Raw genomic sequence first — 16,415 nt, 5'->3', positions numbered from 1 at the left:
AGTCATAGGCAACACAGGAATGAAACATGAGTATGTGTCAATAAAACTTTATTTAAAATACAGAGGTGGGCTAGATTTGGCCTTTGGGCCGCAGTTACTACACTACACTAATCATACATAAAAACATAAGGGACCACTACTCTGACAATTTTCAAACTTATCTCCTTGGGCATATATATAGTCAGGAGGGACCTGAAAAAGTAGGTCCCCAAATATGCTTAGTATAGCCTGCTGCCTCCCCCACCCCATTTTCAGTGGACTATATATGTAGAAATGGCTCATGCTACAAAATCATTCTATGTTTAACTTTGTTGTTCAGGGTTGGGCAGGCCAGGCAAGTGCTACATCAAGCTACTTCCTCATTGCTCTTCCTGTTTTATATTGTGATTCTCTTCGTTTGCTACTCTTTCTGTTTCTCTCCTTCTACCTACTGAGCCATCTCATGGGTGCTATTTGCTACTTTTTTGTTGGATTGTGAGACAAGATTACGAGCAGTTTGGGCTAGTCTCCTCGCAGTACTCCTGCTTTTACCTTCCAAATACCATACATAGATTGTTTCCCGTTTCCGGTTAAAATCCTAGTTTGAGATACTGTCTCATCCCTTTTAGGATGGCTTTGAATTTGAAGATGACCATGAGTATTTGATCTTCTTGCACCTACCTTCTCGAGCACAGGGATTACAGGTAAGTGTCACCACGACTACTGTTTTGGGTGCTGGGGCTGGAACCCCCAGACTCAGGCATGCTATGTAAGCACTCTACCAACTGCATTGCAGCCCCAGTCTCTTTTTATCTCTTCCATTTCCTTCCTTCCTTTCTTTTTCTTTGCTATTTCCAAGTAGTGACCATTGACCTCTTGATCCTGGCCTTTCTCAGGGATCTAATATGACTGGCTAGCCCACTGTGACGAGAAGCTTCAGTCTCTCTTAGCCTCTGTCTTAGCAAACAGAAAGCTGGCTACTATTTTAAGGGTCTGAAACAGGTGCCTTGCTGCATAGTTCTGCCTGGAGGGTAGACAGTACCTGAATCTTGGAGCAGTGTTTCATTTTGTCTTCTTGTGGGATTGTGTTGGTGACAACAACAGCTTCAAAGGCAGCATTATTTATTCTGGAAATAGCTGGCCCAGAGAAGATTCCATGGGTAAGGATAGCATAAACTTTGGTGGCACCAGCTGAGAGCAACCTGCAAAACAGAAGACAAAAAGTTCCTAGTGGCATTGCATCCCTGTAACCCTAACACTAGGGAGGCCAAGACAGGAAGACTTGTGAGTTAAAAACAAGCCAGAGCTACTGAGCAAAGTCCTGTCTCAAAAGAATTAAGTGTCCAAAAATACTCCAATATTCTTAAAACACTGTACATTGTCTCAAAATTATTAGTGAAAAGTCTACCCTATAAAAATGAAACAAAAATCCATTTGTATTTATTTGGCCATACTACGATCTTTTAATTGTATATGTTAGCAAAATGCTCTGAGTTCCATTAAATCAAGGATTATCAGCCCTGGCATTTGGAGCTATAGAATTCTTGTCATGGCGACCATCTTGTCCATCATGGGAAAGTTCAGTAGCACCCCTGATTCATACACTACCAACATTCCCATGCGTTTAATTGTGACAAGCAATGATATCTTTAGGGAAAAACTGTCCTGTGCTGAGAACCACTGATTTCAACCAATAGTGCAAAATACATGTGACATATAATCAAGCGTCTCAAATTGTATTCCACAGTCATTGTGGTGAAGAAGTGGGGGGCTCCCACTCTGCCAAGTACAGCCTTTGGAAAGCCCCATGAGCAATGAGACTAGCCCAAAGGTTGAGCTAAAAGCAGAAAGGGTACAAACAAGCAAATAAAACCTTTGTCTTGCTGGACCTGATTTCTAGGGAAGCACGTTCTCTGATCCTTTACAAAAATGACCTGCAAGTCCAACCTAGAGAATGAAAATGCCTATGGATGTTTGTTGCTGGTTGTGTTTGTTTTTCTTACCGGGGAAAAGAAGACTGAGAAAATAAAAATGAGCCTAGAGTCTCCTGAGGCCTAAAACTCTACTGCCAAGTCATCAGCAACAATTAAGAAAAATAGGCTCAGTTTCAACTATTACATGCCTCATGGGTAAATGCACTTGCCATCAAACCTGACAAGCTGAGTTCGATCCCTGTGACTCAGAGCGGAAAGGGAGAATTAACTCACAAAGACTGTCTTCTGACCTCCACGACTGGACCATAGCATGCATGCTTCTTCGACTCGTGCATACAAGCATGCATACATGTAAACACACACACAAATAAAATACAATTTTATATGTATTTTTGTGAAGGAGATGTTTTCTTGTCTTTCCTGAACCAGCCCACATACTTATCGGCAGCATGGCAGATGGTACCACATGTGTCAGCCATGTCGTCGACCAGGATAGCCACACGGTCCTTCACATCGCCCACCAGAACCATCCGGTCCACTTCATTTGCTTTCTTTCTCTCTTTGTGAATCAAAGCAAATTCCACATTCAGCCTGTCCGCAATTGATGTAACCCTGTGGAAAGATGCAAAGGAACATGGCAACACAGTCCACCTAGGGATTTATAACTGGGCCCTAGGCTGGGGAAATAGCTGAACTGTAAATTGTTTGCCTTGGAAAAATAAGAACCCAAGTTCAATTCCTAGAATTTATGCTTGTGATCCTAGCTTTTGGGAGGCAGCAACGGGCAGATCCCTGGGTCTTGTTGGCCAGTCATACTAGCCTATTTTGTGAACTCCAGGCAGGCCCTCAGTGAGAAACCCTGCCATAGACTGTTCACTAGCCTATGTGAGCCCCCCAAGTTCCATATCCAGCACTGGAAAAAATAAAATCTGTATTTTTAAAACATATTTGAGGAACTCAGCAAACAGCCACTGATGGAGGTGGGTCTTGTATTAATCTGTTGCTTTCATTGGTTAATTAATAAAGAAACTGCCTAGGCCCATTGGATAGGTCAACCCTTAGGTGGGTGGAGTAAACAGAACAGAATGTTGGGAGAAAGAAGCCGAGTCAGTGAGTCATCATGATTCTCCCAGTCCAGACAGACGCAGGTTAAGATCTTCCCTGGTAAGCCAGCTCATGGTGCTACACAGAATATTAGAAATGGGTTAGATCAATATATAAGAGCTAGCCAATAAGAGGCTGGAGCTAATGGGTCAGGCAGTGTTTAAAAGAATACAGTTTCCGTGTAATTATTTCAGGTAAAGCCATGCAGGCGGCCGGGTGCCAGGGACGTAGCCCCACTGCTCCTATTACAACAAGCCACCCTCAAGATAATGCAAAGAGTTAGGCCACACTGGTGACAGCAAGCATAGTCGAGACTATACACCACACAGTCCACGTGGGAAAGTGTGCTGCTGCTGAAGTCTGCCTCTGTGGTTGATTGTCACAAATGTCAGGGCACCCTGGCACCTGGATAAGACTGCTGGTTAAGAAACCGCTATTTGATTTGTTAGGAGCTGGGAGTCCATTTAAAACTCACAGGCAAAAATTAAGACAAGCTACTTAGCACTTAACTATTTGCTTGGTTTCTGAAGCCAAAGTCGGGACAGAAGGCTTTGTTAGCATATTCAGGCCATTTGTAGGCTTCTGAGGAAGGGCTTCATATAATGAGACCCTGTCCAACTGTGCTCAACCTCAAGTTGGTAGGCTGCATGCTGCCAAGGACAACAATGAATGTGGCCCAACACAAAATTGTGGACTTGCTCAAAACCCGAGATTTAAAAAGAGGACTTATTGATTTTTGTTTTATACGTATGGATGTTTGCCTGATGTACCATGTGCATCCAGTGCCTATGGAGTCCAGGAGAGGGTGCTGTATCTCCTTACACTGTTATAGATGGTTGTGAACTACCATGTGGGTGCTGGGAAAAGAACCTGGGTCCTCTAGAACAGTAACCAGTGTTCTTAACATCTAAGCCATCTCTTAAGTTTGAGATATTTTTTTTTTTAATAGAGCACATGAAGTTGGGAGGGGAATGTGGTGGAGGAAATAGGGCAGGAATTATAGGTGACGGAAGTGAGGATTGATCAAAAACACATTATATGCACGTATAGAATTGGCAAACAATAAAAAACATGATTTAAAAATAAACTTCAATTGCAAGATGCTCAGGTGTAAACTTTCTATGTGACAATGGATTTTATAATGTCAGAAGGGTGGCTATGCCTGCCTAAATCTAGTTCCTCTGGCATCCAACGTGGCTGTTCATTGTTGCTAACTCAGGAGAACACGAGTACACAAAAGAGAAAGGGAAGACAGGATAGTGAGTGAGGTCACAGGATTTTGGATTCCTCTGTGAAAAACACACTTTGATGATGAAACTTCTTTTAAAACAATGCATAAATACAATGTGATAAAGGTCCTCCTATTATACTTTTAAAATAATAATCAGTCCCAAGACAATTCACGTTAAAAATGGAGGTACTAAAACAAATAGACCCCAAGTTAGGAAGCAGGGGGATGGAAGATATCCTTTTAATATAGTGCTACCCATTATGTCACCCTCAAATGACAACCAAGAAAGGAGGATGTACTTAGACCAGGACAAAATAAGTGGACAATTGTCTGGAAAAAAACACTTTCTGTGACTGAGAAGGCAGCACGAACAGGCATAGTTAGTTTTCCACCCAGGTTACCATGTCCCAAGTCTGAAAACTTTCAACATGGCCTTCAGTTCAGAAAACTGTAAAATACATGGAATATAGACCTTATCTTTTAAATCACTTAAAGTGTATAATTTCATGGCGTTATGTATTTTCACAATGAAACACAGCTATTAACCTCTGTCTCATTCCAGAACATGCCACAAAACCAAAAGGGAAGTCCAAACCTATTGAATTGCGCTGCTGTGCACTTTGGCATACACATAGCTGAGTGCCTTTCTTCAAATCTTTTGAATATTAATATGAGAGTAGAATTGCTCGAACATACAGAAGAACTCTATACAACTTATCCAGCCAATATTTTCACAGGTCCTTTTAAACCCAATATGAACAAAGAAAATGAGACCTCTTTTTGCTGTGTATGGGTGTGTGTGTGTGTGTCTGTGTGTGAATGCATGTAGGTGCATTTGCTCATGCATGCGCAGAAGGTAGACAAGGATATGGAGTGTCCTATTCGACCATTTTCTACTGTATCACTTTGAGAGAGAGTTCTCACTGAACCTAGAACTTGCCAGTTTGGCTAGGCTGCCTGGCTCACACCTTCCAAGATCTGCCGGTTTCTGCTTCCAAGGGCTGAGATGACAGACAGGTGCGGCCATGTCCAGCTTCTACATGGGTACTTGGGCATATAAGCTCAGGTCTCCATGACATTTGAGACTGCATTTTGGCCCTCGGGAAAGTTAGGCATCTTGATTATTTATCCCAATGGAAAGAACAGCAAAGGCAGATGATGCAGGAGTTTGAGGGAACTGTCCTTACAAATGTATCCCGAAACTGAAATGGTGGAACGAAACAGTAACAGCAGGGATGGTAGAAGCAGGTGAGAACTGAGAAGCTGCAGGGAGTGAAGCCTTTCTTTGAAGCTCTCTTAGGAGTCTTAATATAAGTCTTTAAACAGTGTGTGTGTTTGTGTGTGTGCACACATGCAGTCATGCACAAAGGTGCCCATGGGTGCCAGAATTTGGAATGGGATGCCCTGGAATTGGAGTTGCAGGTGGTTCTAAGCTGCCTGACATGGGCACTGTGAATCCAGTCCTGGTATTCTATAAAGTAAGAATGGCAAGCGCTTCTCACCCCTGAGCCATTTCTCCAGCCCCCTAAGAATCTTTAAAAAAATATTTTTAATTGATTTTTATTGAGCTCTCTATTTTTCTCTGTTCCTCTTCCTGCCTCTTCCTTCCCCTTTAACCCTCTCCCAAGGTCCCCATGCTCCCACAGGAGATCTTGTCTGACCCCCTAAGAATCTTAAGCTTCTGCTTTGCTGCTGAGATTGTTGGGGTGGTGATGTTGAGAGACTAAACCTAGGTCCATGTAAAAGAAGAATCTAGTGGGAAACCCCTGTGTAATACAGGGGCAATACACATTTTCCATCCAGCATAGCAACCAATGAAATCCTGTCCTACTACCCCAGTCAATGGGAAGGGCATTTACCCTGCCTTGTTTCTCATTCTGGCTGAAGGTCAGTTTTTTTCTAGAACATTCCACTATCTCCACTAGAACATACCACATTTCCACTCTCCTGATGGTTGCTTATTTCAGTTCCCATTATTATGTAGCAAAAACCCTCAAGAAGAGAATTGAAGTTAAAGTGATAATTTGGGACAGTTCTCCAAGGGATTACAAAGAAACTTTTCAGAAAAAAAAGAAGTGGACATAAGACATCCAAGGATGACAAGACACCCAAACTGGAAGCCAGAAACAGTTGTAACTGAAACGTAAGTCCAAAGAATGAGCCACTGGAATTAGTTGAAAAAGAGGCTAAAGGAATTGTTTCATGTTTTAAAGAAATAAAATGGATACCTGGATAATAATAAAAGGGTAATGAAGAATGTTCAATTAAGATACTTGAGAAAATAGCAAGTTGAGAAATAGAAAATAATACATTTAAACTTTATTGAAATTTAAAACACAGTGGCTAACAAAATGAAAATATCTAATATAGAGCAGATTAAAGATGAGATGAAGTTATAGTTCAGAATGTAACACAAAAAGCGAAAGAGAAAGTTCACGAGCTCAAAGTCACAAATGGCAGAGTGACAATATGGCAGGAGTAGCTGTAATCTGTCAAGAGAAAAAAAGAGACCAGAGAGATGTCGTGGCTGGTAAAGTACTTGCCAGGTATACACAGAGACCCGAGTTGAAGCCCTGGTATCTGCCTAAAAGTTGTGTGTGGTCGTGTGTGCTTCTTATTCCAGTTCTGGAGGATGTAGAGATAGCAGGATCCCTGGCGCTCACTGGTCAGCCAGGCTGACTAACTGGGAACTCCAGGTCAGAGTGAAAAAAAACCCATCTCAAAACAAAACAAACAAAAAAACCAAGCAGATAGTTACTATAGAATGACACCCAAGGCTGATCTCTGGTCACACACACACACACACACACACACACACACACACACACACACACACACACACACACACACACACCACTTAAAAAAAATAAAGAACAATGCCTGAGAATTTTCCAGAATGACTAGAAGACATGCTACTTTGACCAATAAATGCAATGAAAGAGTTCCCAAGCAATTTCATGAACAGAAGATCAGACATTTAAAAGAGGTGAAATAGGTTCCATAGAAAGGAACAGCTGTCGGATTAGCAGTCAAATTCTCAGCATCCACCATGAAGTCAGGATATGAGTCTATAGACACTAAGATTGTACTTCCTCAGTGAAGGCAGCATGAAGATATGTTCAAACTATACAACCTGAAAGCTCAACTCTAAAAATCCACAGTAGGAATCAAAACTCTAGTCATTCAAGCAGACATCCTTCCTTCTGAAGGTGTCTGTCTAATGACAGCTTCCTTACTTTAACAGTTAATTGAAAGAAGAAACCTGTAATTTGAAGGCAGGCAAAAAAAATTTTGCCCCATAATCATCTTCAAGTATATACTACATACACGCCAATTTCATGTTAAACCTTTTAAACTTGGATTAGGGAAAGGAGGTCTCTCAGAACATCAGACAGCATTTTTGTTTTTGATTTTCAAAAAAAGGTACTTGGGCAGATTATGTAAAATGTAGATACCAAAGAATTCGTACTTATTTTGAGGAACGGGAAGGGCCCTGGTCTGCAGCACTGCAATGGGAGACGCTACCATTTGTGGCTCAAGTTCTAAGTCCATGAAGTCGAGGCTGAAGATCATAATCCCCTTGCAAACAGGCAGGTAGACAGGCACAGAGGCCTGGGAAAGAAAGGTGAACTACGTGGCTCTTGGCACTGAGGCACTTGGACATCTGACCTGGGTAAAGCTCCAGCCACATCAGTTACTTGCTGGTTTGTGCAGCATAAGAGAAAGGGATAGATTCTGGTCCCCAATGCCCTGGGTCACTGTAAAATTATCATTTCCTGAGACAGATGCATGAACCTAATTCCATATACACACTGGAGACTAACATGTGCTTCTCAGAAGTGAGGTATCACAGAAATCTTAGATGGGAAGGAAATAGACATTAGGTTTGATTGGTGCATGGATGTGGGGAGGTCAGAGGTTGGTGCTGGGTGTCTTCATCTGTCACTCTCCACCTTATGACTGCACATAGGGTCTCTCACTGAATCTAGAGTGAGTTCATTGCTTTGGTTAGACCGCCTGACCAGCAAAGCCTTGGAATCTGTGTGTCTCTGCCTCATTGGTGTTAGAGACACACACTGCCACATCTAAGTGTATCTATTGATGCTGGGGATACAAATTCAGGGCAACATGCTCAGATAGCGAGCACTCTGCTTACTGAGCAATCTCTCCATCTACACATTATTATTTAAATGTTATTTATTAGTAGAATGGGTGTGAGTGCAGGTATGCCCAGACCACTCCATGCCCGTGGAAGTCAGAGGACAACTCTTGTAAGTTATGGATTCTGGGAATTGAACTCGGGTCATTAGGCTTGTGTCGCAAGCATCTTGATCTGCTGAGCCATTTCACTACTATTGCCAGGTCCATATGTGGGATTTTGATTTCCACTCTTTTCTCTTTGTGTGTGCATATGAATTCTCAGGACATCTAATACACCAAATTTTTCCTACTGGTGTCCCTAATGTTATAAGATAGTTATATGTTTTTTCTTTCCAGCTCTTAAATTTTTATAGCATATGAGCAAAGAGCAATCAGAAAAAGTTTATATATTAAGAAACCAGTTTCATTCACTTCCCACATCACTTTATAGTTAGCTGCTATATATATATACACACACACACATACACACACACATATATACATATATACGTGTGTATATATATTTACTATAGGGTTGCTTCTTTCTTATTGGTCTATGTTCCTCATCAGTTCAATTAAGCTTCAAAGACTACCCAAGAGTGACCTCCTGTGGCAAGACAAAGCTTTGCTTGAAAAGATTTCACCCCACAGTTTTCTCTAAAACATCAGTCTTAGATTTCCCAGATAATAAGATGATAAGATGATATTATCTCTAGTGAAATATGACTTTTTGCATTAAGCAAAAGAAACCAAAGATATCCACTGTATAGATCACATCCTACCTGCCAGGGTGTTCCAGCAGGACTGTCAGTCAGAGAATACCTCATTCCAAAATAGGACGATGACAAAGAAGTATAGAAGACACTTAAGGTAAAGAAAAAGGAGGTGACACAAATTCCTACATGTATACCTTTAAGGAGCCGGTATTTCCCAGCAGAGGGAGGAGGGCTGGCTAGAAGAGAGTGCTCCGAGGAGTCCTACACAAAAGAGCATTTTAAACTTGCTCACTTACTTACTCTGGTCTAGTCTCTGTCTGTATTTCTGTCTGTCTGCCTGTCTCTGTATGTGTGATGCAGTGTACCTACGCATCCGTGTTATAGGTACATATGTCTAGAGGCTAGAGAAAGCCACCAAATTTCTCGCACTATCAGTTCCTACCTTATATTTTGAGGCAGGGTCTCTCACTGAACCTGGAGCTCAACTGGCAATTAGCAAGCGCCAGTGATCATTCTGTCTCTCCCCCTCACATGCTAAGGTTACAGGGGTATGGGGCCATGCCTGGCTTTGGGGAACTTCAATGCAGGTCTTCATGCTTCAGCAGAAAGAGCGTTTTACCCACTGCACATCTCCCAAGTCCTCTTCTGTGATTTTTCAAAGTAGGAACCAGCAAGTAGATAGAGGAACTTGGCATATAATAAAAGATGTTGCTTCAAACCAGTAGAGAGAGGATGGGTGTTTTAATAGTTTTTGAATGACTAGATAGCTGGTGGAGGAGAGGGGGAATTGGACTTTTATTTTACTTTTTATTTCCCAATAAATGTCAAATGCAAGAAAAATCAGAACATTAAAAAGAGAAAAGGAGGTCTTTAAAATAGCTAAAATCGCGAGAGAAGAAAAATTTTAGGAGAAAGCCAAGTGCTTCATAAGTCTAGAAGACAGAATGTGAAGAAAGCAGAACTGTAAGATGGTTTTCCAGGTTCTTCAGGGAATAAGAATATAAAAGGGGGAGGACATTAAAATTCTGAGAAAATGGCTGAGACACTCATGAAAAGCAGAGCTGGGATTTCCTACCTTTGCCAATCCACAGGTCAGAGTCTCCACAAGACAATACCAGCTCTCATGGAAAACCCATCATGCCAGAAAGGATGCTGGACCTCGTTCCTAACAACCTGAGCTTACAGGAAGAAATACCACAGGTAACCTGTCTGATATGTTAACTGAAACTAATAATATGCTATGTGAGCAGAGCCGGGTACCAAGATACTGGCAGCCATACTGGACAATGCCATCCAGAATAGCATTCTGAAAGAGCCACTTTTGGCATTGTCCACCAAAACTCAAATGGCTTGCCCCTTTGGATTGGCAGTTCTATTTCTAAGAATCTACCTTACTTAGACAAGTAAGTAAAATGTCAAAGCAAGTCTGCTGCCTCTGGACTACACAAACTACAGTGCCTATGTATGAGTGGCAAGAAATCACAGGAATGAGGATACACACACACACACACAAGGGACTATTACATAGCTATAAAAACAACCATGTAACTGAATGCAGGCAGTACTACACCCTGGAATGGTTTCTTGCACTGAATAGAACAGAGAAGGAATATTAGGACCCAGCATTTATTTATGCCTGCTCTATGACCAAGAATACAATGTGACTAGCTGCTGCCACCCTGGCCATAATAGGCTGTACCTTCAAATCACAAGCCAGACCAGATCCCTCCCCCCTTAAAAAAATGATTAAGAACCTCTGTAATATAACCATGAGATTACTGCTAAAATATAGCAAGTACGTCTTTTAAAAATCTCAGTGGCAAAGTGTGCACAGCATCTACGCTACTTTTACTGGTGCTCAAACACCCAAAAGAAAAGAAACGCAGAGAGGAGAGGAGAGGCTTCACTTGGGCTCATTGTTTGAGGAAATGAAGCCTATCATGGTGGGAAGTGGCTGGGAGGAGGCAGCTTCTTGGTGTCAGGAGCAGGTGGCTCATATTTGCCACATCTTAGGGGAACAGGAAGCAGAGAACCAAGAAGAAGCTGATCAGGGCTATAAACTACAGGGCCCACCCCACAGTGACCCACTTCTGGCCACACTGTACCTCGCCAAGCAGCTGCAGAGCAAGTGTGCAGCCACAGGAGGCCATGGGAACCGTTCCATGCTCAAACCGTAGCGCATTATCTGCTGTGTTTATGAAAAGGGGGCCATCTGTGTTGGAACACTATCCTAACACCAGAAAGAACAGCAGTGCTTAGCAAAGCCGAGTCACTTTTTGTACTATTTTTCAATTTCTTTCATTTTTTTATTACTGTGTGCTTGCATGCGTGTACATGTGTGCATGTACGTGTGTGTGCGTGTATGTGTGCTTGTGAACATGTATAAATACCAGGGCACAAGTGTGGCCATCAAATAATAAGTTGCAGAAGTCAGGTCTCTCCTCCTACCACGAGGCTCCCAGGTATCAAACTCTGGTAGTCAGGCTTTGATGCAGGTACCTTTAGCTGCTGGGCCATCTCCCTTGCCCCTACTTCAATTTGTCTTTTTGAAAGCATGAATGCTATTTTTGTCTGTATATAGAGATAGTTGTTATAAGAAAAAGGAAAAGGCCAAAAGAACTCTAGGGAATCTATTCTTTAGACTTACTTGGACCAAAGTTCTATTTTGTTCTTAATGCTAGACAAAATGGTCAGTTACTGCATGATCAATTGACATGAAAATGTCTCTGAGTGCAGTCCCTTGCAGGTGAGCTGGTATAGCTAGAGGCTGAGTCAGGGACATGGCTGACAACTGCCAATGGGCATGGGGTTTCCTCTTGATGTGATGGAAGTATCCTAGGGATGGATAAAGGTGGCAATTGCACAAATCTGAGAATATACTGAAAACCACTTAGCTTTATACTTACATGGGGAGCATGTGAATTACAACCTGCACCTGATATTATAATCCAAAGTATCCAATACTCCTGGACCCTTTGGCCTAGGAGGGATCTGATAGATGTGAATAGATATTCTACCTTGTGATTTTGGGAAGCTTCCATAGCAACTGCAAGCATTTCCAGGAGAAATGACGCTGCAAAGTCACTCACACTGCTAAAAAGACCCGGGCAAACCTTAATATACTGACCAAGGTCATTATTGTGCCCATCATGCTCTGGGCCAAGCCCAACCCATGCCTAGCTGACTGCTGCTGACGTTTATGTATCTCCTTCCTGTGCAGAGGCACTTCTGGTCAGTGTCAGAGGTCCCTCTCTGGTTACTGGCCCTCTTTCCTTCTCCTCTTCTATGCAGGGAACCAAAGTGGCTACGGGACACCAGCTGTAAGCACAATTGTGCTCTCCTGAGAATCAGGGCCTACACTGTACTGGATGGGCCTTGAGACTGTGTGTAGGCCATTCCTAAGTTTCTAAGTATGATTCTAGGTCTGCGGCTGGGCTGTAGGTGGATGAAGATATCAACACTGGGGAAAAGCTGTATGCATGTGTGTGTGTGCATGTGTGTGCATATGTGTGTGTACTCCAATGTGTCTGTGTAGTGCTGCAGATGGAACCCGGGGCAATGGGCATGCCTAGTAATATTCCACCACTGAGCCACACCTAAGGTCGTTGCACTTTTGAGTCCTTCAGAAGTCCAATGGCGATTCTTGACCCTGGATTCCAACAGTAGGCTCACATTTCTGGGCCTCTTTACTTTAGCTGGTGGATAGAGGTCTCTCCTACCTTTCCCTACTTTGGCAATAAGACTCTCGCCGCGTTTTATCTTCCCAGAGAATGGCTGGCAAGTTCTGCAAGGTTCAGGGTTATTTAGCTTCTACTTTGCAGTAAGCAGTGCGTCCGAGCAGCACTACCTTCTTATTCTTGTTGCCACCTCATCCCCATGCGCTCTAATGGCTCAGACATTTCTGGAAGCTCATCCACGGAGCTGATTGACTTGGCCACTCAGTGCTACTTTCTTAGGCTGCCATGATGGCGCTGGCCAACTTGTCCGTGAACTTGCTCATTTGACAGTCATTCTAGCACTCCTAAGCACTGGCTGGCTGTACCTGAAGGCTATACACAACTGAGTCCAGGTACATCAGGCCCTCAGGGCTAGCTGGCTTTAGATGATCAGATGTTAGGTCACATTGTTCAGTGACCGCTCCCTGACCAACTCAAACTTTCTCCTTAGGGCTGCTACAGCCTGGGACTAATGTTTGCATTAAATTTCTTAGTCCAGGGAGTCAGGTACTCCAGGGAGACGCTACATTCACCTGCCTGTGGCATAGGCTTGGGGCTGGATTTCTCGTGGGTGGCTACTTTCTCCCTTATCCAAGGGTTCTGCTTATTGGCCAGGGTCTGGCTTTCAGCACCCTGCTTTATGGAGATTCCTGCATAGGTGGGAGAGGCCAAGCTGACTGCCCTTTCCCATCTCAGTCCTACCCACCAGGCCACCCAAGTACAGCCCCCAGCACCATCTGTATGCAGGCAGGCTGTAGCTATTTCCCATTCTTGTTGCTCCACATACATACATTTCTCTGGAATTCTATTTTGGGTTCTATTCTGGCTATTATAGTCATGTGTTAGTGTTTAGAAGAGACATACATAGATCTAATCTACATGGGAAGTAGAAAAAGTCAAGATCTCCTGGGTAAATTGGGAGCGTGGGGACCTTGAGGGAGGGTTGAAGGGGAGGGGAAAGACAGGGAATGGAGCAAAGAAAAATGTAGAGCTCAATAACAATCAATAAAAAAAGGATTAATTCAGTCAACTGTATTAACTAAAACCCTTTTTATAGAGAGTATATATGTGTTCATTTTATTTTCATGAATGTTGTGATATGCGGAGAGAGTGACGGGCTTCTGTGCTAGGCAAAGCCTAAGGCCTACTTAGTGGCTCATTTATAGAATAGAGTGTTATATAATTAAAAGCAAGCTTCCTGGGGAAAGGGATATAGCTCAATGGTACTTGCTTACCATCTATGAGGCATTGAGTACTATCTATCCTCAGCAACACACACACACACACACACACACACACAGACAGAGAGAGAGAGAGAGAGAGAGAGAGAGAGAGAGAGAGAGAGAGCATTTTTATAAAATGTAGCTTTGTGTGGTGTGTACACATACATGGAGGTCCCAGGCTAATGTCAGGAATGTTCCTTGATTGTTCTTTTATCTTATTCATTGAAGCAGTGTCTCTCATTCAAAGCCCAAGTTAGTCAGACAGCCCTGGGGATTCCTCTCTCTCTGCATTCCAAGGCTGAACTCAGAGGCAGATCATTAAACACACCCAGCATTTATGTAAGTTCTGCAGAGTCAACTCCAGCCATCAAGCTTGCAGGGCAATAGCTTAAGCAGCGAGCTATGTCTCCAGGACACAAAGCAGGCCTTCTCACTTAAGACACAGAGAAATACAGAAAGCAGGAAAGCAGAAAGTAGAGACAGAAATCTGCATGGGATCACTTGCGTGGTACCTTTTGGCTCCTCCAGCATCGGGGGAAACAATGATACAGTTTCTCCATTCAGTGATGTTCTCCCGAATCCACTGAAGAACTGCAGGCTCTGCATATAAATTATCCACAGGGATATCAAAGAATCCCTAAGGAGAGAAATCAATGTCACTTTGCAGGCTTGTTTTCGGATTGAGTATGAGGTTTATTAGAGTACATGGTTGGTGGGGTCAGTGGTTCAGCACAGTGGAAACCCTCAGGAGTACAGGGCCTATCCCATGTCTGAGGGACCACGACTGGAGATGTATTTGGCACACATTCACTGGGGAAAAGTTGCTTCTCAGCTACTATGCCTTCCAATGCATCTGTATTAAACTTGGTGAAGTCTCAATTCTTTGAGATGTGGATTTTCCAGCAGTAAGGGGACCTTGAACTTGATTGTGCAGGGTCTCAATCACGTTCCTTTTTCTGCAGGTTGCTACAGATCAACATGATGGCCTGGCTACTGTGCCCTGGAGCTTCTCAAGCGTGCTCCATATACCTATCTGAAGTCTAGACTAGAGACAGCGTGAGAAAAGAGACATGACTATCTAGCAGAAAATTCTGTTTCTGAGGTCTCTTAGAGAAACCCATACAAGCAGCGTCCCAAGTAGGATGCTATTGGCTGCCACTGCACACCAGCCCCCAGGAGGAAAGGAACATAGTGTAATTGGATAAAGGTTTTTTAAAAGAAAAAGAAAGATTTTTTAAAAGATAATTGCTATCTCTAAATTATATTTGAATTATTTATCCAAAAGTTACCTTTATATAACCCCTCCCTTTGGCTAATTGTAACAGAATTAAATATAATGATAAAGATGCTACAAGCCATCTTTCAGTCCATCCCTTTTCTGGGCACGCCCTGATGTTTATGTGATGGTCAGTGCAACAAGGGAAAGAACAGCACTGCAGGGCAGGGGGAAAGCAGGTAGCTTTTTGTCATTGCTGTTGTCCTAGCACTTACCACAAATTAAATACTTCACAGTCATTACATACCATAAAGCAGGCACTGTGAAAGGTGACCTGTTTTAATGACGGAAGAAGGAAGGTATGAAGAACTTAAAAATGTGTATGGCAGGACTGGGGAGATGGTTCAGTGCGTAGATCTGTAAACTACTTGCTGTACAAGCATCATGTCCTGAATTGGAATCCCCAGAAACCATAAAACAGCTGGACATGATAGTGCATATCCTATAGCAGCAGTGCTGGGGAAGCAGAGGCGGGAAGAGCCCTGGAGCTCTATCTGAATTGATGAGCTCTGGGTCCAGTGAAAGATCCCATCATAAAAAACAAGACGGAGAGTGATCGTGGAGGACATCCGGTGTTGACCCCTTGCCTTCATGTGTATGCACACACAAGTGCACACAGATACACAAAATGCACACTACAATGCTATCATTTTAACTATCTTACAGACGTTTAGATGGAATCGCAAAGCACATGAAAGGTATTCCTTGCTCCTTCAAAATGAGTTGGAGGCAAGGTGTGATAGGGATGGTGGCATCTACAGGAAAGACAAGCAGCCCAGAGAATAGCTCTGCAGACCCAAACCTTTCAAAATTAAGTACAGAGAGTTAGGATCTGACCATAGGCAGAAAGACAATGCTGGTACCTGGATCTGAGAGGCATGCAGGTCCATGGTGATGATGTGATCGGCCCCAGCAACTGACAGCATGTTGGCCACAAGTTTAGCAGAAATTGGAGCACGACTCTAAAAAATAGAAACAGAGATTTAATATCAGACAAAGATGGAAAGTGTTAGAGTCGTTTTGAAAAGATATTCATGAGGAAACCAAATGGATGGTTTGGCATGGATGTAACCAATAAGGAGAATTACAAGCTATG

The 16,415-nt window shown here is 42.9% G+C and overlaps 1 protein-coding gene and 1 pseudogene across 2 annotated transcripts in view; both read right to left on the bottom strand.

Moving 5' to 3' along the window:
• Prps2 (phosphoribosyl pyrophosphate synthetase 2) overlaps positions 1-16,415 on the bottom strand; it is a 38,646-nt gene that overhangs the window by 3,645 nt on the left and 18,586 nt on the right. For both annotated transcript variants that reach the window (XM_057760071.1, XM_057760072.1), the window contains exons 3-6: positions 16,183-16,281; positions 14,556-14,680; positions 2,352-2,525; positions 1,022-1,181 (exon numbers count right to left, since the gene is read on the bottom strand). In XM_057760071.1, the coding sequence (XP_057616054.1) occupies positions 1,022-1,181; positions 2,352-2,525; positions 14,556-14,680; positions 16,183-16,281 (558 nt within the window). The remainder of the gene's footprint in view (positions 1-1,021; positions 1,182-2,351; positions 2,526-14,555; positions 14,681-16,182; positions 16,282-16,415) is intronic.
• LOC130868722 (small nucleolar RNA SNORA70) lies at positions 15,133-15,250 on the bottom strand (annotated as a pseudogene).

This window comes from Chionomys nivalis, chromosome X (genome assembly GCF_950005125.1).
Source record: "Chionomys nivalis chromosome X, mChiNiv1.1, whole genome shotgun sequence".
In the NCBI taxonomy this organism is placed as follows: Eukaryota; Metazoa; Chordata; class Mammalia; order Rodentia; family Cricetidae; genus Chionomys; species Chionomys nivalis.
Note: the sequence above shows the minus strand (reverse complement) of the source record. Positions and strands in the feature narration are given on the sequence as shown.